Source organism: Mesoplodon mirus, assembly GCF_964341445.2.
Source record: "Mesoplodon mirus genome assembly, chromosome: 7".
NCBI classification, from domain to species: domain Eukaryota; kingdom Metazoa; phylum Chordata; class Mammalia; order Artiodactyla; family Ziphiidae; genus Mesoplodon; species Mesoplodon mirus.
This window is the reverse complement of record NC_138983.1, coordinates 81,186,993-81,208,977: the sequence shown is the minus strand read 5'-3', so window position 1 is coordinate 81,208,977 and position 21,985 is coordinate 81,186,993. Positions and strand designations below refer to the sequence as shown.

General features: G+C 52.2%; 2 protein-coding genes across 2 annotated transcripts in view; both read left to right on the top strand.

The window, feature by feature from the left end:
- Positions 1-21,985, top strand: part of LOC309808830 (forkhead-associated domain-containing protein 1-like) — a gene marked incomplete at both ends in the record, with an annotated part of 1,104,685 nt that overhangs the window by 790,585 nt on the left and 292,115 nt on the right. The gene's annotated exons all lie outside the window — the stretch shown is intronic.
- Positions 1,881-21,980, top strand: LOC309807103 (BCL-6 corepressor-like). Its single transcript, XM_082626343.1, is given in 16 exon segments — positions 1,881-2,008; positions 3,548-3,937; positions 4,592-4,645; positions 5,113-5,299; positions 10,928-11,173; positions 11,526-11,603; positions 11,606-11,671; positions 11,674-11,902; positions 12,365-12,426; positions 12,429-12,616; positions 12,844-13,098; positions 17,979-18,145; positions 19,296-19,441; positions 19,885-19,962; positions 20,127-20,283; positions 21,646-21,980. Coding segments are annotated over 16 exon segments (2,598 nt in total). The 5' UTR covers positions 1,881-2,005; the 3' UTR covers positions 21,938-21,980.

Sequence of the window (21,985 nt, the reverse complement as noted above, 5' to 3'; positions counted from 1 at the left end):
AAGCAGGGAAAGGCAGGTGGTGTGAGTTTATTAGGACTTGAGGCCCTCAGCCTCGCACCGAGGCCAGCTGAACCCCCAGAGCGTGCTTCCTGCCCTCCTGTGGGCTGCTACTCCTAAAGGTACTTGGTTTCAACAGTTATTTGTGCATCAGATTAAAGACTGAAGGGAGAGGGAACTGCAAGCCTAAATTCTTCATATCATACGCCACCTCCCTTTCTCTTCTTATTATATAAGCAATTCATGTGAAAAACAAATAAGGCAAACAAAACAAAACAAAATTACCTGAAATCTTGCTATCCAAAAGTTACCATTAGTATTTTGGTGTATACTTGTTCCAGATTTTTCTTTATTTTCAACCCTTCATTAAGGCCATTGTAGTGTTGACAGATGATGCTGGCACAAGCACTTGAGATGAGGCTCCTCTTTTTAAAATACTGTATTTGCATTTGGTTTAATTTCTCTCGGGCCCTGCCTTGCCTGGTCCCCAGCGTGGTGTTTTCTGCTGCAGTCTCTGTAAATTGGAGTTGGGGTGATGGGGCGGTCAGGCAGGGCTGTGTGTATCTGTGTCTGTACGAGGGAGGGCGGGCACACTTTCCAGTGTTTCTGGGCAACAAGCAGGCACTCACTGCAGTTTCCTATGCCTCAGGCCTGGGCTGTGGAGACAGGGGAAGTACCAGGAAGGGGTGGACGACCCCGACCCAGCTAAATGGAAGGCCCAGCTCCGCTGTGCGTCAACAAGAGCAGGGAATTCAACCTGATGTACGACGGCACCAAGGAGGTGCCCATGAACCCAGTGAAGATATATCAAGTGTGTGACATCCCCCAGCCCCAGGGCTCTATCATTAACCCAGGTGAGGCCCCAGCTGCTGGGGAGAAGGTGGACAGTGTGCCAGGTTCTGGGCTGGACCCTTAAAGCGATAGTCGACTTGAAAGTCGCCTCGCTTACAAAGTTGAAGACTGGTAAATAAAGCAAGAAATGCTGTCCCTAGAAAGAACCCAGAGAACAAAAGATATAAACTCAGCACAGTCTTCCTGCCCACCCAGTGGAACAGTAAAGCATTAGAAAGAAGAGGGGGTATTGAGTTCTATAAAAAATAACTTCTCTTGGGACTCAACACTGAGAAGAGAGGCCAGGTAGTTTAGAAGAAGGAGGGCTTAAAACTTAGAAGGTCTGAGTTATAAACCTCGGTCTTTCCATTTCACTACTTGTGGGACATTGAAACAAGTCATTCAACGTTTTGAGCCTCAGCTTCTTCCACTATAAAATCTGGGTTCTCATCTTTCCTGCGTATTTCAAAGGCTGTTCTAAGAATCAATTGCCATGACATCATGAAGGCTATTAAGTTCTCTTTATAAATGATGGGTAAGTGATCATTTAATTTGTATGGTATTTTTCCTAGGAGAATACCACCTGATCCCTATATTTACTCAATGTTTAGCCAGTTCCGACTAAGAGCCAGATAATTTAGACTTGACCTCCAGTGAATCTAGTGAGGTTCTGCCATGAGGGAAGGGTCTGTCTTCACAGTAAGCTTATAAAGGAGAGAAGCTGTGCTCCTTGGGTCCTTAGAAGGGATGCGAATGTGTAGAAAGGGGTTTAGAGTAGGAATTAAAAGATTCCTAGGAGAAGGGAGCAGGGTCTGCAGCTCCTGGATAGGGGAGGGGATGAGAGCTTGCATTGGGGCTCCGTAGGAGAAGCTGGGAGTGGGGTGAACACCCTTGGTTCCCACTCTTTGGCATTGAGGGTACACACTGAACCCAAGGAACCTCTGTGTTGGCAGTGCCTAGCTTGAACAGTGGGTCAGCTGCAGGGATGACAGTGCAACGTGAGCGCCTCACTTTTGACCTTTGTGTGTGTGTGTGTGTGTTTCTCGGGTAGGATCCACTGGATCTGCTCCCTGGGATGAGAAAGATAATGATGTGGATGAAGAAGATGAGGAAGATGAGCTGGACCAGTCACAGCACCACGTTCCCATCCAGGACACCTTCCCCTTCCTGAACATCAATGGTGAGTGGGGTGGGGGGTGGGACCGAGGCATGGAGAGGATGTAAGGGGCTTTGATTTTGCAAGCGTTGACACCATATCCACCATTGCACTGGGAGCAGCGACCAGGCCCTGGGGCCAGGCTGCCAGTCTGTTAGCAAGTCGGAGTCATAGGCAAAGGAACTCCGTAGGCATAGTTATCCCAGTGGGGTGGCTTCTAGGCAGAGAGAGCATCTTCTGAATCTTATGTGATAATTCAGAGAAATTAAAAAATGAAATTCATTCTCAATCCCGCATACAAATACACAAGCTGTTACAAATTTTGCTGATTTCCTTCAGGCCAAGTGCAGGGATCCTTTTCGTGAATTGTAGGCAAACTCTTCTGCTATTTCCCTCGGTACAAATTTTCTGTCACTGCCTTAACAGCCTCTGCTAAGGCTGTATCGTGGGAAACTTGTGGCTCTACAGCTGTTAATACTAGGCTCTGATAAAATTTCTCTATTAGAGACTTTTATCTTTTTTAAATTAATTAATTAATTAATTAATTTTTTGTGGTACGCGGGCCTCTCACTGTTGTGGCCTCTCCCATTGCGGAGCACAGGCTCCGGACACGCAGGCTCGGCGGCCGTGGCTCACGGGCCCAGCCGCTCCGCGGCATGTGGGATCTTCCCAGACCGGGGCACGAACCCGTGTCCCCTGCATCGGCAGGTGGACTCTCAACCACTGCGCCACCAGGGAAGCCCTATCTTCTTTTTAAATTGACTCTATGAATTCGGCTTCCCAGGAAAGATGCGTTTAGAGGTTGGAGGGTCCCTGTGAGACAGAGCAGGTGCTGCACCTCCCATTGCACGTTCTGAGGACGCTCAACCACAAGGTGAACTACTCTTCCACAGCATCTTCCCTTGAACTTTTCACTGACGTGCTCCTAGTCATATGACTTGCATTCAATTGAGTAGCTTTTCACTACTTTTCTAAGTTCCATCTGGCTGCTAGGGTCAAATGAGATACTTTTTGCCACCTAGAAAATTTAGTATATCCAGAGGATTCCTGTAGGATTTTGGAGTCCCCTTCCCTAGGTGATGCCCCTTCTTTTGAGAATGAGGAAATGACTCTTATCTGTCTACTTGCCCTCCTTCACTTACCCTGTCATTTATAACCTTGCAAGCAAGTGATGAGTCAAGACAACGATCATAGAGCTCTCTCAGGTTAATACTGCCACAGCTACATTCCCACTTGGTGCAATTTTAAGATTTGGACATTTGGAAATGTGAGATCCTTTCCCAAATCTTTGGCTCACTCATTCTGTTATTCTCACCCCTTAAAAGGATGCAACCCATTTCCAGGATCATGATTTACCTTTTTTTTTTTTTTTTCATGTTTTTTTAAAGCTAATATTGTGTGTCCTTACATTATGGGCCACCTTGGATCCTTTATGGAAACATGTGAACATATATTAAAAATAAAAAGTAAAATGTGGCCCTACAGCCACACCGGGATTTCATTGCCCTGAGAGAGGAGTTGGGGCGCATCAGTGACTTCCACGAAGCCTATACTTTCCAACAGGCTCCGGGCCAGCCAGTTTCTGGCTTAAGCAAGGAGAATGTTCCAGCGGTAACCAACAAGGAGAACCTGGCGACGCCGGTCTCGACTCCATTCCTGGAGCCGACCCTGGGGAGCGACGGCTCTGCGGTCACTTTCGGGAAAACCCAAGAGGATCCCAAACCATTTTGCGTGGGCAGTGCCCCACCGAGTGTGGACGTCACCCCCACCTACACCAAAGACGGAGCTGACGAGGCAGGATCAACCGATGGCAAAGTTCTGAACCCGAAGCCATCTAAGCTGGCAAAGAGAATCGCAAACTCCGCTGGTTACGTGGGTGACCGGTTCAAGCGTGTCGCTACCGGACTGTACGCAGACTCCAGTCAGCTCGGCCGGGACCAGCGGGCATTGCAGGTGAGCCCCCCCCCACCCGAATTTCAGGAGCCTGAGCAGTTGTCAGGTTTTTTTAATGTGTGAAGAGGAGGGGGCCGGGGGTATGATAGGGCAGGACACCGGGCTGATTTGGTTAATGAAGCTTAGGATAATTTAAATGTTTGAAATGTGTCCAGTAAGGGGACGTAAGTGGATACTTGAAGTTATTCTGTAGATTTTAAGCAAACTCCACTCAAATGCTGATAACGGAAGTTTTAATTATTGCGAAGGATGTCTAAAAGACTGCATGACATTTACCTATCAATCGCTTTGATTTCTCTGCCGTTACTGTACGTTAACAAATATACCTAAAAGCGCTGCTTAGAATGCCTTACGTGATACTTGGTGGAGGTGTGTAGCGGCCGCATGTCTGTGAGATTCGTGCAATTTTTTTTCCACCAAAAAGCAAACAAACAAACAAAACAAAAAAACAAACCTTGCTTAAAGGGATAGAGTATGTATTTAACTTGCTAGTGAATGATAGATGTTGTATAGGAATTTCCTTAAGATATTTTACTTTTAATTAAAAGACAAAGCCAAATTGTTTTGCAATGTTAAGAAAAAAATTGGTTTATGCTTATAAAAATGGATGAAGTTATCTAAATGATCCATTGAGTGCCCATTTTAATGACATAGATGGAAGGATTACAAGAGGACAGTATTTTATGTCTACCCGCTGCTTACTGTGAGGTCAGTTCTTCAAATTTTTATTACTAGAATCTTCCATAAACCTTTTGAGTTAAATTTCATTTCCAAATATACAAAGGGAAGTTTGTGGGCCATGGTCGTCTTTATTCATTGTGCATTTGTTTTCTTTTCTCTTGTGTTTTTGTTTTGCTTTCTTTGCGTTGTGTTTTTGTTTTGTTTTATTTACCTTCGAAAGAGAATGTCTGTATGCCACAGTGTATGTATGGCTATACATACACACCACATATATCTCTACATACATATGGCTTTACGAAGAAAGAGTGTGTGACTAGTTACACATAGACACTCTTACATTTTTATCGTTCAATTTTAAAATATCTCAGTTGTATCATAAATTGTGGTTGGTTTTGGGCAAACTTTTCTTTGAAGATACTTTCCTTTAAGGTAAGGGCAGTGAAATAGCTTTGGTGGTAAGGTGTATCTTTTTTCCATCTCCGTTCTCTTTCTAGTGTGCAGTGATGCACTTCTCAGAGTTGGAGATGAAAGAGCGAGAAGGTGGCCACCCCACGACCAAAGACTCCGAGGTGCGCAAATTCAGCCCCGCTGACTGGGAAAGGCTGAAAGGAAGTCAGGACAAAAAGCCAAAGTCGGTCGCCCCGGAGGAGGCCATTGCCGACCAGAACGACAGTGAGAGATGTAAGTGAACCCAGGCGGCTCGTTTGTGGTACCACGTCGGTGGGAACGGGGCGGTTCCTCCCCCAGTGCCGAGGGAGGTGAGAGGAAACAATACATTTCCGACGGCCCAGCGTCTGGGTGCTGGCTGTTCGGAGAACGGGCTGCTCTGGCCACCCTTCCCAGCTGTGGATTGCAAGGCTGGTTGTCCTTTTGAGCGTTGCGGCATCCAGGAGTGAAGCACCTATGAAATGTTCCCTGGCACGCATCTCCTTTTTCCGGAGCAATGCTAGTCCTGTAGTTAGTAATAGTCTGATACAGTAGAGCAGAGGAATGGCGGTGCAAGACCTCCAGCGTAGCAGGTATGTGTTCTGTTTTGTAGCAGGTACGGATACGGGTTTTTGGTAGCAGTGGAATGACACTTGCAGCCAGAGCCAGACCCTCCAGGGTGACAGTCTCCTGTGGGAGGGAGTGGAGAGTACTCGGATTCTCCCTCCAAAGGCAGAGGTTTCGTTCAAATGAGATGAGGGCTGATGAAGGCACCAGAAAGATGAGCATAATTATTTTCTGTGGCAGGCTTGTTTGCAGTCATTAGGAGTTGACAGCACGCTCCAAGGGCGTGGGATCAACGAGGGCGTTCTTCCTACCAGACGGGGTGTATTCTGTTTTGGAGGCCAAATTGGAGAGAAAGCTAGTGTTTGCCTCGAGTCACACTCTGCGGTCCCATCAGCTGCTCCCCCACTGGGGTTGACTTCGGGCTTTGCCCTCGAGACTTCCTGGGCTAATGAGATGTGTTGGCAGCAAGTGGAGGTCTTTCTGCCGCTTTCTTCAGTGTGCGTGCTTGTGGCCTGTGGCCTGCAGCCTGCTCCGGACCCCAGAAACCTCACCGGTGATGGTGAGTGAGGGCACCTAGGTGAACGTCGAGGACAGGGTGGGCGTGAAATCCTCCTGAGATGGGACAGTTGGGGGTGGTGGACACGTTTGGGAGGCCCAGGCCCTTGGACCCAGTCGTAGGGTCGGCGTTCGCCCGCACGCTTAGGTCGTGGGTGCCTGATGCAGTTCGGGAAAATTGTGGTCAGCCACAGCGTGTGCTTCTCTCTGCTGCTTGGAGCACTGCCCTCCCCCAGCTCATCTTTAGGGTCAGACAAAGGCCTGTGGCCAGGGTTCTGGGTAAGCCACACCGGGACCGGTTTGTCCTACGTGGCTCCCGTAGAAGGGGATTTCTGGGGCTAGTCAGTGGCGGCCTTACCCGAGGGATGGGGCTCTTGATGTGCCTGGAGTAGACGATTCCGACCTCCTCCCCCTCGGGATTGGAATGAAAAACGGAGGGTCCAGGCCACCCTGGAGTGAAGCAGCAAGAAGGCCTCCCTCCTTGCCTGTGCTCACAGCTGACACGCAGCCCTTACCCTCCTGCGTGGCCTCATAACTCAGCTCTTGGGGAAGTTTCTCAGAGAGATGTGATAAAAGTGGGCAAGGCCAAGTTCACGGGGATGCACTTTTCTGAGGAGGGGATCTGCCTGTTCCGGGTGGACGGTGAGGGAGGCTGGAGGAAGGGAACGGGCAGTTAACTGGCCTCGAGTCTTCTCGCCCTTTTCTCCAGCAACGTGGCCAAACCCAGGGTGGCCGCTGCCCTTCACGTCTCAGTGGCCTCACCCGCCCTTCTTCCCAGAGACGTTTGCGTGCGTCCTTCCCAGTCTTTCCTGCTGAGCGTGGAGACGAGAACTCGGTGTGGCTGATGGGGAGCAGGGCCTGAGCCCCAGATGATTCCGAAAGCCACCTCCCCCCACCGCCTGCTTCCAATCTCAGACCGACCGACGGGTCTCTTCCTGGAGCACCCGGGACATGGCCCAGTGAGCCATGAATCGCCACCATGGGAGGGCAGGAGAAGGGTTGGGGAAGGTGAGGGGCTCCGTTTGAAAGGTTGGGGCAATGGAGGTGGGTTCCCCACCCACCCTCTGTCTTGTAGAGACGTGGGGTTTGTAAATAGCTGGTCAGGAAAGGTCACCTGAAGGGGCCACTGTTCTTACTGCGGCCTCCACGTCCAAGGCCCAGCAGGTGTTCATTCCATTCAGCTAGATATGAATGGGCCTTCTTGTTCTTGGGCCATCATGTCTTGAGCTGATATGGGCTCAGGTCCTTCTCATGGGTGTCGGTGTGGCCGAGAGCCGAGCTGTGAGCACATGGGAGCTGGGGCGGGGATTTGGGGCGGGCAGGGGTCCCAGAGAGGGTCCAGGACGCCTTCAAGATGCCTTCCCCCTTCTGAGGCAGCCCCTACCCATGGAGGGACCTGGAGCTTCCAAGGTGGTGGGTGCTGTTTGCGTGGCCCTGGTTGTCCTGGTGCGGGTGCATCTTGTTGCTATGGGCTTGTTTAAAGAAAGGAATTAACTTGAAAACACAGTGGCCGAGATACTCATTTATTCTTTATGATCACATGGGTGGCTGAGTGAAATTTTTATTTTGGAAGTTCACCAAATGAGTTGGGAGGTTCCTCAGACTTGGAAGTTCATCACTAGGAACCCTCAGTGGCATTTGAAGATGGGGCGGGGCAAGGAGGCATTGGTCCCTTCCTTCTCAAACTTGGAGTAACCATCTCCCTTGCCAACCACTTGGCTGGGACAGGCCTAGGACCTGCTCAGTGGCAGTGCCTGGCCAGGAGCTGGAGGAAGCCTCAGTCGAGGGGCTTCATGAAACTTCTTTGCTCAGGGAACTTCTCTTCCAGCTGAGCACCTGCACGTTTGTAAACTACTTTGGAACAGAGATCCCCTGCACTCCTTCTGTAGCGGGTGTAACTTTGAACAAGGTTAGCCCTGACTGGAGGTGCTATAGTTAAGCTACAGAGAAGGGGATTTTAATCCTGGGGAGCCTTCCAGCGACTCAGAACCCTCTCACCTTGTTTAGGCCTCACTGGGCATGGCTCAACCGTGGTGAGGGTGCTTTGCTGCCACAGTGACTTGTAAATGTTGCTGTGGTGATGCTTCTGTGAGGTGATGCTATGGTACGACCATAATGCATTTGGGATATAGGTGCTGTGAGTCATAGGACCATGCTGCAGGGACCACGTTCACATCTTGCTTAGACTGGGTGACCAAGGGCACATGGCTTCCCACTTTTAGAAGGGCCAAAAGTAGCAATGATGGCAAAGCCTGATGGTTAGGATCCCCGTGTATCTATTTATCTCCCCATCTCCTTTGCCCTCAAGGGTCATCCTCCTGTGGGTCGTGGTTAGAACAGTCTTTGAGAAGCTCCAAGTGACACGGAGCCTCTACCCCATAGCTGGTGGCCATGGGCATCTTGGGCAGTCGGGGTGGGTGTCCTTCAGGGTTATTAGTGGCCTGGGTAAGGTCACACTAGCGTAAGGTCTTGGGGGGCCTTAGCTGAGGGGAATTGAGATCTTTGCCCTAAAAGGCTCCGGGGTTGGGGGAAGGGTGGATGGACCTAGTTTGGAAAAAGAAACTTTCAAATTGGACATGGGGGTTCTTAAGGTAGCCCTTCCATTCCTCCATGGATCCCCTCCCACGGAGCTTTTAGGGAAGGCTGATTGGACCAGATTGGACCCGAGAAGTCCAATGGTGTAACCAGCAGGGCTCACCTCTTAAAATTTCCTACATTTCAGGCCTGAGATTCAGGCTGGTCTGAAAGTCTTGGCATCTTTTGGTTAAAGGGATTTTTCCAGCCTTTCTCTGTGCTGAGCCCGGCCCGTGATTATGAAGCCCACTCTGGAGGGAGGCTAGCAGTAACATTCCCACTTTACAAGTGAAGGGGGCCGAGTTGTAAAGCGGCGCCATTCCTGCCCGAGTGTTTAAGAGGGTCACAGAGCAGCCGGAGTGAGAGCTGCAGCACGCCGTCTTCACCGGGCCTGCGGTAGCCTGGGCTGCATCACCCGTAAGCACAGGCCAGGAGTTTGGGGTTTCTCCTGCTGCCATGACAGGAGACCCTCGCGGTTGGGGTGATTCCACCATTCCGGCAAGAGTAGATGGGGATCTCTCCCACCTTGGGATACCCTTGGAGAAAAGCTAAGTGTGTTCCACCATTGAGAACACAGGTCAGGCTAGCCCAGGCCAGGGTGAGGTTCATCCCCACAACTGGCTGCCATTAAATGCTGGGAATGCCCCCAAGAGAGGCTGATCAGGGGACCAGCCAGCTGGGCAGAAGTGGGAGTGATACTTGAAGTGGTCTAGGGAGAGGAGGAGGAATATGCGAGCAGCATGTGAGGGGTGTGTCCATGATTTCATCTAGAAAAACGGGCTGTGGGAGCTTAGCTCAGGTGTTAACGAAATACCAAACTCATACACCCACCCCCACCCCCGGCCGGTGATGGACACAGGGTCATCTTCGGGGAACTCTTTTTTTTTTTTTTTTCTTTTTGCGGTATGCGGGCCTCTCACTGTTGTGGCCTCTCCCGTTGCGGAGCACAGGCTCCGGACGCGCAGGCCCAGCGGCCATGGCTCACGGGCCCAGCCGCTCCGCGGCATATGGGATCCTCCCAGACCGGGGCACGAACCCGTATCCCCTGCATCGGCAGGCGGACTCTCAACCACTGCGCCACCAGGGAGGCCCCGGGGAACTCTTTAACAGCACAGTCATCATTATGGAATTATTTGTGTGTTAGAAACAATGTGACTAGCAAAGCAGTTGAACTGTTTCTTTGGCTAGAGCAAAAGTGAGGAGTGATGTTAGGCTGGGGTGATTGGAGGAAAAGCCCCAAGTGGATGCTAGATTGAGCAGGGGGGCAGGAGGAACACAGGCGGAGCTGGGGTGTGAGCAGTTCAGCCCTGCCCGCCGCCCCCCCATCCCCCCACCCCTCCAACCCCCATGAAGGGGGTTGGAGTCTTGTCTTTGAAATGTCCTTAGATGCTTGTTGCCTGGGAAGGAAGGCGTGGAGACGTGCCAGGTGGGTGACTGGTGTCACTGAGGGCCTTCTTCCTAGACAGGAAGTAGGAGCAGCCCCTCGATGGCAGTGAAATGCTTTTCCCCCCACGGGTGTGGAAAGAGGACAGACGGACTTGTAGCAATCTGGTTGAGTTCTTTGAAATTGCCCTTGACCCTTGTGTGTGCACCAGGAAGCCTTTCCTTTCCCTTTGCCAGGCTCCTCTTGCCTTGGTCTCCCCAGCTTCCCAGCCTCCCACCATTCTTTCCCTACCCTTTTTCTTCACCCTCGCCCCTGCTGACCCAAGTGAACATGGGTGCTATGTCTGTGTAGATGGCAGTTGGGGGCTATTTGGTCTCTTGATGACATCAGCCTTTTTTGTTGACTAGCAGCTGTTTCCATAGTCATTTGTAGCTCTGCCCTGATTGGTTGGCTCTTACTGTGAGGTCACTCACCCCCCTTTAAAAGTAAGCCACCTTGGAGAGTTAAGCAGTTAGGGAGTGATCTCACATGCCTATAGAGGGATGGTGTAGATGCCTCACCTTGACCCTTGAAGGATGGATTGTGAGTGGGCTACGCACCTCATTTTCTGCTTTCTTTGCTGGTTGTGTTCAGCTGTCCTTCCTTTGGGACGTCTTTCTGAGGGTTTTGTGCTTCCGGCGTGTGAGGCCCCTGGTCTCCAAAGGGGGGTGGTCTGTTGGTAGCAGATTGCCTTGGGCATGGGGGTCCTGCCTGCTCCTGGTGACCTTTGTTCCCTCCTTTCCGGGTTGTCTCCCCTCCCCTAGGGGAGTGTTATGATGGAAGCAAAGCTGACCGCTTTGAAGCCCCAGAAGACAGTGATCTTCCTGAGGACATGGACACGGAGCCCCCCAGAGAGTCCCCCGCCGACCAGGCGGCCCCGGACGCGTCACGCAGCCCCACCCTCCGGCTGAACAGAAAGCGCAAGGTGTCTGGCGATAGGAACCACACTGAGACCACTGTGCTCCCGAAGGACTCTCTGCTGAAAGCCAAGCGGAGACGGGTCTCCAAAGGTGAGCTCGGTTTGGCTTCGGGCCCGCAGGGCACCCTACGGAAGTCCTGGAGCGGAGCAGTGGAAAGTTCCAGTCCCACCCTGGATCCCTGGGGGGAGCCACTCACACCTCCCCACCCCCCACCCCCATCCCACCCCCCACCCCCCCAAAGCCAGGTGGCGGGGCTGGAGCCCAAAGGTGGCCAAAGGCAAATAGGCCCCCTCCCGAGACTTGGTGACAAGTTCCAGCCAACACAGTGACCACACCCGTCCCTTCCCCCACCCCTGTTAGTGATGTGTAAGACAGTTTGTTCCCCACCCCCACCCCTGCCCCGGGGGGCTTCTTCATTAATTTGTAGTTATTTCTCCATTAGCTGACTGGCCTGAGAGGGAAATGACAAACAGTTCCTCTAACCGCTTAGAAGAGCCACATTATAGTGAGCTGACCAACCTGAGGTGTGCATTGAATTAACAGGGCTCCATCCCAGAAAGCAGCGCCGCTTGCTGCACCTTAGAGAACGGCGGGAGCAGAGAGCAAACCTGGCCGGCAGGGCAGGAAGGAAGTGACCCAGGCGGTTCACCCTACGGTCACCCCCCAGGGCAATAGCATCTCCAAAGAGAAACCTGGCAGGAAAAGGGCAGAGGCCAAAAGCAACAGCAGCTGGTTGGAGGAGTCCCTTAAATGCAGTGACAATGAACAAGGTACACACGGGGCGGGGGGCGCTCCTGGAGGGTGGATCACTCGCCCTCTGTGGGAAACGGCCCTGGAGGGGACCTGAGCGCCATCCAAGTTGACAAGAGTAGCGTGTGGCGAGCGGGGAGTTTTCTTCATGAGGTCCTTTCAGCCTGCACACTTCCTTATGGAATGGACAGTGAGGCGGGAGCTCGACTTCCTGGGCTGCTCCTCATCACCCAGCCCGCGGCTGGGCAGGAAGGGAAGTCTTGGGTGACCCCGGGCGCTTGTCAGTGCCCTCATTCCAGCCTCAGGCTGTCCCCAGTCGCCCTGTCCCGAGCACCCAGGCCCCCCACGGGTGGGGACGGGAGCGCACGAAGGGCTGGCTTCTGCCCTCTCTTGCGGCCCTTTGAAGCGACTTGCCATTTGGCGTTTCGCGGGTTAGCCTATTTGCCGGTTGAATGTGGGATGATTAAAATATTAGTGCTTTGAAAACATAATCGGTGTATCTTTAAAAACTGAAGCTGCTCCAACGATCAGTGCTAACAATGGGCTTTTCTTTCCTCACCGGCTACAACTGTGTAACGCCCGCTGCTTCTCCCCCTGACAGATGTGCTGTGCATGGACGGAGAAATGGATCGGCAGCCTTCGCCCCTGCCGCAGAAATACACTGACAACAGCGAGAAACCATACGCGAAGCGACCGTGCAAAACCAAGCATTTGATCCCTCAGGAGCCCAGGCGGGGCTTGCCGCTGCCAGGGGACTCCTACGTGGACAATGCGGATGGCAAGGTACCTCTTGCCCCTGGCTCTCCCCCGCCCCCCGGGCCTGTGCAGGCACATCCCGCCTGCCTACTTCTCTGCTTCTGGGGACAAAGCTTTCCTTTTCCTGAACCCCTCCCCCAAAAATGTCACTGCCCCTTCCTAGGGGACCTGTCTCCTGGGTGGCGGTGAAGTTTCCAGCGAGTAAAAATGCAGCCCCTTCCTCGCGCCCCGCCTCCCTCAGACAGAGAGGAGGAAAAGTGCTTTCCTCCACTCAGGAGCGGCCTGAGCCCAGTTCCGACTATGATCTTCCGCCGGCCAAGCAGGACCAGAAGCCCTTGGACCGTTTGCAGCAATTGTTACCAGCTTCCCAGGCCTCGCAGCTGACATGCTCAAGCTCCCCTCCAGAGACCACCCAGTCCCGCCCGATGCCACCGGAAGCGCGGAGACTTATTGTCAATAAGAACGCAGGCGAGACCCTCCTACAGCAGGCCTCCCGGCTTGGCTACGAGGTGAGCATCCTTGTGGGTGCCCCGGATCAGGATCCGCCGGCTGCTGCTCCTTGGGTGGGGGACACACTGGCTGGGGATGGGGGGCGGGTCTCAGAGCCCAGCCCCCTCCACGTGGCGGGCTGGGCTGGGTGTTCCAGCAGGGTGTTTGCGTTGGCCCCGCTCACACTGCGGGCTCTTTGGTGGCTTGTTCAGTCGTGGTGTGAAAAGAAAGGCAGGCCTCTCTGATGTTCCGTTCCCGTTCAGGCAGGTAGGCTGCTTTGGCCAGTCCGGCTCACTTATCTCTGATACAAAATCTGACCTAACCCAGGGCTTGGCGACCAGGGGAATTTTAATGAGCCCTTTTGGATTCTGAATAGCAAGAAGGAGAGTAGTTATTAGCTCTACTAACTTGTGCTGTTTGGGGCAGAGTGATGCCCCTGTGGGGTAGCGGGTGGGAAGTGTCTGTGCAGAGTAGGGGTGGGAGTGGGGCAGACCTGAGCAGTCTCTTTCTGAGAGGGCACGGGAGCCGAGGGCTGATGGGCGGGGAGCAGGGGTTGAGCCTTGCACAAAACTCCCTGTCCACACTGCTGTATCCCAACCCAGCACGGCTGATGACAGTGACAGCCTCTATTGCTAGAGCAACATAGAAAGAGAGCTGATACCTGCCTAAGCCCGTGTGATCTGTAGTAACTCCTTTCACCCTGTTAACATCTTCACTTGGGAGTAACGAGTACTAGCCCACTCTCGGATGAGGAAACTGAGCCTCAGAGGGGTTAGCTGATCCCCGTACAGGTAGCAATCCAGCAGTGCTCCACAGCCCACCACGCTCCTCAGCAAGACTGGCTCACACTGGAATTGCCCTTTTTACAGTTCAAAACCTCTGTGAGACAGATGCCTCTCCATGCCCTGTGCAGTTCCCCCACCATACTCGTCAGTAGCAATTGTGATGTGATAGCCCACAGGGCAAAGGCATTTTTCTGTGCTGGCATCAGCCCTCTGGGAGTTGAATGGTGACAGTAAAACGCGGTTCAGCAGGCTGAGCGTGGAGGTGTGGCTGAGCACTGGGGTGGCAGGACCCAGGCTGGCCCGGAGCCCTGGCGCCCACACCCTCAGCCAGCTCTGTGCCCCTGTCCCCCGTCTCCCGTCGTGTCCCCCCACCCCGGTCCATAGTGCCGTGAGCCCTTGGAAGTGTGCCTGCCTTGGCCCTAAGGCCTGACTGTGGGTGGGAAGTTGGAAGCACTAGGGCTATGCTTAGTTTGGGGGTGTTTTGTTGTTGTTGTGGGTTGAATGTGCTGTTGTTTATATCTACACGTCTCTTGGAGACCTCTCCATTAGCTAGAGAGCACTTTCTGGTAGTTAGCGCAGTTACTTGCAGGTGAAGTCCAAGGAGCACCCAGTTGGTTTCCCAAGAGCTGAGAGCGGGCGCCTAGGAGGACAGAGCAGATGTTGCACATAGTGTTGAGCTAGACCCCCCGTGGTTGAGAAAATAGTCTCCTTGCTTCCAGCAAACGCTGGAGGTGGGGGGGAGACCCCTAACCCCAACTTTTGGGTTAGGGTTGAGAAAGTAGACTCCCGCTTCCAGCAAATGCTGGAGATGGGGGTGGCGGGGTGCTGCTGCACCCGCCGTGGAGGGCGGGGCTCCGAGCCCCACCTGTGAACTTGGCATCATTTCCAGCAGCCTCCCTTTGGGACCAGAGACGTCAAAAGACCCTCGTTGGTCCTCTAAGACAGTTTCCATTTTGGTTTGGTGGCTCTGAGGCCTGGACCAAGGGGCACTTGATCCATACTTTTTTAGGCTACCTGGCCTTTGATTGCACAGGAAGCTTTGGGAATGTTTACGGTGGGATTTGTTTTTTTCTTCAAATGTAAATTTCAATATGTAGATTCCACAGATCACCAGTGTTGATGCTGAACATTGTGACAAGTAGATGAACGCTTTCAACTTTGAATCCAACTTTCTGGGATTTCTCTGGGCAGAATTTTAAATGTTGGGATGATGGCCCAGTTGGGAGATGCGGCAGCTTAAACCTTTTAAAATTGAAGGACAGTTTGCTTAAGCAGATAAGGGTGTGGTTTGGGAGGGTTTTCCTGAAGTTTTGTCTTCAGCATTCTTGATTATTTTCTTCTGCTTAGCCAAAGATACCATGTGCAGTATAAAGGCTGTCTGAGCTTTATGTCATGATAATCTGGTTCTGGAAGTTTAGAAACACACTCTGGCTTCAGATCCGCGTTAAATAGATCACTTGTGTGGCCAAAGACCTCAAACCTTTCCCTCCTGGGAAAAAGGCTTCTATTTCTTAGGCTAAAACGCCAGTGTGCAACCACATGCTTGTGCCTTTAGCGGTGATGGTTAAATTTTCTATGAATTGAATAAGTCATGTTTTTTAAAAAGTTAATGAGGCATCTAATTAACTAACAACGTCGGGCTTATGGCCTTTATGGTTACATTTTGCGGGTAATGGCATTCGGCTTATAGCCGCTGAACAGAGAGCTGTCCGACAAAAGCAGTTTGACTTTGCTCGGGAATGGCTGGGCTGCCCTTCAGACACTCCCGTTTATTTCTAGCGGAGAAAATAAACCAAGGAATGTGTTGCGTCGACAGACTCGCCCCGCCTCTTCACCTTTCAGTTAGAGAAAGTGTCGGTGGCGATGGTTGCCATCCATTTAGAGGCCATCACCCTCCTAGCTAGGAGAGTGTAGTTAGCCCACTTGACCCCCAACAGAGAAGGCCTGTGGGATGCTCGTCACAGCTGGATTGCATCCCTCTAACTGGGGCCCTCTTGGGCCTTTTGAACCTTCCCAGCTGACCAGGTACCAAAGACCTGAGTTATAGGTCTAGTACTTCATGTTAATTGAACTTGGGGTTTAATATCTCTGGGCCTCAGTTTCCAAGTGTTGAATGAGGATAGTACTACCTTCCTTTCCTGCTATCTCCTGGGTTCCTGTGGGTGACAGAAGACGTCCTCATCTGGGGGAATGGGAACCACTGTGTAAACAGTGGGATCAATGTGGTTGAGTTAGGACAGCCCGTGGCAAAAAGTCTGACCTGGCCGTGGGGCTACTGCTGCCTTTGCTGCCATCTTCCAGGAGAAGAGAGTTGACTTACCCACCAGCTTGGACGGCCTTTCATTTCTAGGTACCCTTGAATCGGCCCTAGTAGTGATGAAGGTTTCCAGGCGAAGGCCATGATTGTCACAGCAAATAAACCCTGGGTTGAGTAAATTGATGTGTGCACAGCAGTTGGTGGCGTTCAGACATGATCCCAGAGCCACGTGACAGGGCCTCTCCCTGGCTGGGGCACACAACTCATTAGCTTGCAGCCGTCCACTCAAGTCTGGCTAGTGAGGGCCTGCTAAAAGAGCAGCAGCTTCATGCGGTATCCTGGATACCAGGGCTCGGGGCAGGTGGCCTGGGAGCCCAGAGGATTGTGGGCTTTCTGGCAGGTTGGGATGTAAACGGAGAAACGCATTCGTGGGCGTGCCTTTTGTCTTCCTCCTCTTGTTTTGGAAGGGAGCTGCTGCAGTGACCCGAAGTAACAGGGCACTGATGGCCAGGTTTACCAGCATGCCCCATTGGGTTCACGTGGTAAGCAAATGGAACATTCTAGTTCTCTCCCAAGTGAGTGGTCACCTTTGATTGGCGTGTCCTCCAAAGGGCATAAAAGGTTTTACAGAACCCATCTCGCACTTATGGGCGGCTAGAATGACCCCCGTTTTAGGTTTAACAGATGAGTTACCTGAGAGATGTCACAAGGAGGCCTGTTCTGACCCCATCCCATCCCCCCTTACCAGCAGACCATGTGTTGGGCCACATGCATGTTCTGCCTACTCCCAGCTCTCAGAACCTGACAGCTCTCTGCTGGGCACAACTTACCCAGTATAAACAGTATAACGTGTTTTCTGGTGGCAAATGCTTTCGATGTGTCTGAAAACTTTCTTAAGGTAATAAAACATTGAATAAATTCCTGCTCTGCTTACTGGGAGTGGTTCATATTAATATTTTAACAAGCCAAAGAAAGAAGGTTAATAACAGTGATTCTAATGCACAGTGTTGACACAGAACATCTCTGGGGGGGGTGGGCGGTGAACGTTTTATTTGATTCTTGAAATGTGGAGGTTGCAGCGTGGTGTATCAGGTTCCTGTCATTAACTTGAGTAAATATGAGAATATTAAGACTGATTCTGCCCCGAGAGGGTGGAGTGAGGCAAAATAGAGGGTGGGGTTATTGGAGGCATTTTGGGTCATTCCTCGAGGATGGAGGGAGAGAGCTTCTCTTTAACTCTACTTAACGTACAGACAAGAGCATCTGAGGCCCAGGTTCTGATTTGGGGTCTTAACAAGGGGCGCGAGGATGTAGCTGACCTGCGTGTCCCTGCTTCTCTAAGCTGGGGAATGTTCTCTGGCTGATTTAAGCTCTCTTTAAGTGTTGGTCATCCATACTTTGATCTAAACTTGTGTTATCGTCCACTGCCACTGACCGAACAGACCCATCAAGTGAGAATGGTCTGTGCTTGGCAATGTGTCATCTAAGATGTTAGCAGCCGTGACACCTCTGTACTGGTCACGTCGGCCCCTGGGCTGAGGGCTCTCATCGTTATCCGAATGCATCCTCTCAGCAGCCCTGTGGAAGCTTGGAGAAGTTCAAGGGTAACTTGTCCATGGCCAGGCCACTGGTGCAGCAGAGCCTTAGACAACACTGTCTGCATCTCCAAGCCCTTCTCACACACTCTCGCCCCCCAGCAGGATGCCTGCCGCCTGCCTGCGCCATGGTGGGCTTTTGGCCCCAAGGATGTATGCCTTTGAAAGTGGGCACCGCCAAGCTATGGGGAGGTCACCCTTACAAGGTTCACTGTATGGTGGTCTGATGGTATCTCCTCTCTTCTCCTCTCCTCTCCCCGTAGGAAGTGGTCTTGTACTGCCTGGAGAACAAGATTTGTGATGTGAACCACTGCGACAACGCGGGTTACTGTGCCCTGCACGAGGCTTGTGCAAGAGGTTGGCTCAACATCGTACGACACCTCCTTGAATATGGCGCCGATGTCAGCTGCAGTGCCCAGGATGGAACCGGGTCAGTGGCGGTCTTGCTCTTGGCCTGGCCCTGCTGTGGCATAGGCAGTGGTTCTCAGGGTGTGCGGGGAACCCCAGAAGGAAAGATGGAGAGTGAGTGCCATGTAAGCACACTGATGGCGGAGTCCTCTAGAATGGAACCGGACAGATCTTTCTGGCAAATTTACATAGAACTTTAAAAGTCTGTGACGCTCTTATGGACAGAAGTCCCTGAAAATGTTGAGCCTGCATGAATAATCAGGGGTGTTCTCTTTTAAGACCCTGGACTCTTCACCAGCGTCTGTTGAATCTCAATCTTGAACATATATGTGACTTGAAAGTTGCAGGAGTACAGACAGGTCCAGTGGCAACTGGCTTGATAGGACCTGCCGTGTCCACCCACATCCCCGGGCCTGGCCCCCACTCTGTCCTTGACCTCGGTTTATTGGCCAGAGGCCCAGGTCTGAGTCAGCCCAAGCATCTTCCCGGTTGTACCTGGGATGCCACCACGAGGCAGGGCACTGGGGCTTTCCTGACAGTCATAAAATGAGCAAAACCGTAAGGTATTTGGTGGTTCGTGGTTTCCAAATAGCATCCTTTCTGGATGGGACTGCGGACAGTGTTCCTGACCCCAGCGGACACGGGCAGGAGGACTCTGTATCCTCCTGAGAACTCGCCCTGCCTGTCGACTGCTTCTGGGCGAGAGGGTTGATCACTCATCTCCAAGTTGGTTTCAGGAGAGGTTCCACTTTGCCCCTAGTTTCTTTTACAAACTGCACTTTTTGGGTTTTGTTTGTAATGGTGTAACAATGGCTTCTCGTATCTGCTTCCTTGATGCTGGGGTTCTTCCCCCCAGCCCGCCGTATGTTACCTTCTTACAGTCTGTCACTATTTAAGTTCATTGGAAACGTTTTCATCGTTGTCTGAGTTCCTCCTTGGGCCATGCATTAAGAGAGATTTGCATTGAAGAATTAGGCCTGAGATGGTCCCTTCACCTGTCCCGTAAAGGGTTATGTGTTGAAATAACAGAGTAATTTGTCGCAGCGACCGTAAACTCACCTCCTCAGTGAAATAGCGCGCCTACGAGCCTTGGCCGCACACGCTCGATTTTGCCCCGTGTCCTTAGAAGCAAGCGTCTCGTGCACAGGTGTAATCCCCCGCACCTCTCCTAGGCCTCTCCACGATGCTGTCAAGAATGATCATCTCGAAATTGTCCGCTTGCTCCTCTCCTACGGTGCTGATCCTACCCTGGCTACGTACTCAGGTAGAACCATCAAGAAAGTGAGCCACAGCGAACTTCTGGAGAAGTTCTTAACAGGTACGGCAGAGGTCAAGACACGGTCTTGTTCAAGCATCTAGACGGTGACTTCACAGCCTTTCACCTGGGTTCCCCCTACCCCCACCCCCCGTTTACTGTAAGTGACCCTTTACTGGGAAAAGCGGCCCAATGTTAGTCTGTCAAAGAAGAGATACATACTTTGAGTTTTGCAAGGTGGGGGGCTGGAAAACTCTTAGCTAGCCAGGCTAGCTTTTGTTTGGCAGGCTGGGGCGGTGAGGCGGGCAGTCCCTCAGGAAGGCGGGTGGACGCGTGGGGAGGTTTCAGTCAGATACCTGGAGGCGTGTGCAGTGGGACTTATCAGGAGGTGACACCAGCCCCAGCGTGAGATGTTCCCGAACTCCAGCAGCATTTGCCTCTTACCAGCAGGCGTTATCTTGTCCTTGTTTCTGTTTCTCTCTCTCTCTCTCCCCCTCTCTCTGCAGACTGTTTAAATAACCTGCAGGCTCCTGACGACGGTAACCCCGGTTGCTCTTCGGAGTTCTCTGGCAGCTGTGTGTGTGGTGAGCAGCCTTGTTCGTTTCAGTTGGGCTTGTGGGGGTGGGGGTGGGGGTGGTGCTGTGAGCAGGACTTGCTTGGGAAAGAATTTTTCCAGGGTCCTTTTTGGCGAACAGCTGGAATCTTGCTCCAGCTTACTGACCTCTCTCTTGTTTGCCCCCCCGGTTAGAACCAGATGATGAAAGTGGTTACGATGTTTTAGCAAATCCCCCAGGACCGGAGGACCAGGATGACAGCAACGAGGCCTATGGTGACCTATTGGAATCTGAATTTTCCGAAGACCCCCTTTTGCCGTGTTATAACGTCCAGGTGTCCGTCGCTCAGGGGTGAGCGTGGCCAGCGTGTGGTCGAGAGCCAGCCCAGCTGCTCTGTGGGGTGGCAGGAGTTAGAAATCCCCTTCAGCAGATGAGGGTGGCTGGGTTGGGGGCTGAGTGAATTCCTCACCAAGTGTCCACCGACCTCACATAATGCAGTGGAACTTTTCCAGAAAAGTTTGGGGTGTGGGAGGGTTCCCCAGCCAACTGCCCTCATTGGAACACACCCCTAGAGCCCAAAGGACACGGGAGTCAGCGACTGCAATTGCACAGTTTCAGTAAACTCTTGGGGAAGGGATCCTCCCCAAACGGCTACCATAGGGGCCTTCCAAGGCGCGTGAGGTCCACGGGACGATACTGATGTGTACCCTCTTCTCGTATAAGATTAGAGAAAGCCGTATGTGGCACCTGGGATCTTATGTGTCTTCAGATTTGCTTAGATCGAGTCTTGTCCCCACGGTCGGGCCACTGTGCCCCATGACCAACCCTTCGGAGTGAACACATCAGGAGACCTTGCTCTGCTGTGTGTTGACCCTGGTGCTTAAGGAGTAGCATCCCCCTTGGACTCTGAGGCTGGGAACGTGTCTGCCTTTGTGGTGACATTCTATTTGGGATAGAGATCATAAAGCATGGCAGGGTATCAGGAAGGATTTTACCACCTCCCTTCTCGAAAAAGCCTCAATCCCGGCAGCAGTGAGGGGCGGCTTGGAGGTGTGGGAAAGGAAAGGAAAGCCAGGTGACCTCGAGTGTTTCTCATGCTCTCTCCGTGAGGGCCGGAGGAGAGGAGAGGTCAAAGAGGTGTTTGCCATCTCCCTTGGGTTGGCATACAGACTGGTTTTCCCCAGTGACTAGAACGGGGTACACTTACTTGGAGAGGGGTGACCTGAGTTGTGGCCAGAGCCAAGGCAGCACTGGGGTGGCCTGCAACGAGGCTCATTCAGGGGCGCTGCTCCTGCTTTTGTCTAAGTTGGCTGATCCGCCCTAGGTGGTCTCTTAACACATGCACATGAGTCCAGAGTTCCCCCGCTAGAAGTAGATCTTCCGGGCTTCCCTGGTGGCACAGTGGTTAAGAATCCGCCTGCCAGTGCAGGGGACACAGGTTCGAGCCCTGGTCGGGGAAGATCCCACATGCCACGGAGCAACTAAGCCCGTGCGCAGCAACAGGCCCAACGCAGCCAAAAATAAATAAATAAATAAAATTAAAAAAAAAAAAAGAAGAAGTAGATCTTCTAAGGACAGTGAGAAGTGGGGTGGGGGTGGGGTAATCAAAGTGGAAGTAGCAGGCCCTTTCACCGCCAGGAGACGGGTAGTTCATAGTTGGGAGCGCCTCTAATTTTGCCGGAAACTCAAACCACTGTCCTTTCTCTGGTGTAGGCCTCATAACTGGCTGTTGCTCTCAGACCTGCTCAAGAAACTGCAAATGTCCTCCTGCATATTCCGCTGCAATTTCCCAAATGTGGAAATTGTCACCATCGCGGAGGCCGAGATCTACCGGCAAGTGTCAGCAAGTCTCTTATTCTCTTGCCCCAAGGACCTAGAGTCCTTTAATCCAGAAAGTAAGGAGCTCTTAGATCTGGTGGAGTTCAGGAACGAGCTTCAGACTCTGCTGGGCTCATCCGTGGAGTGGATCCTCCCCAGAGACCTGGACTCAGACGACGACTGGTGAGCTCGCCGGGGCCCGCCGTGTACAGTGTGTCATGATGTTAATCCTTGT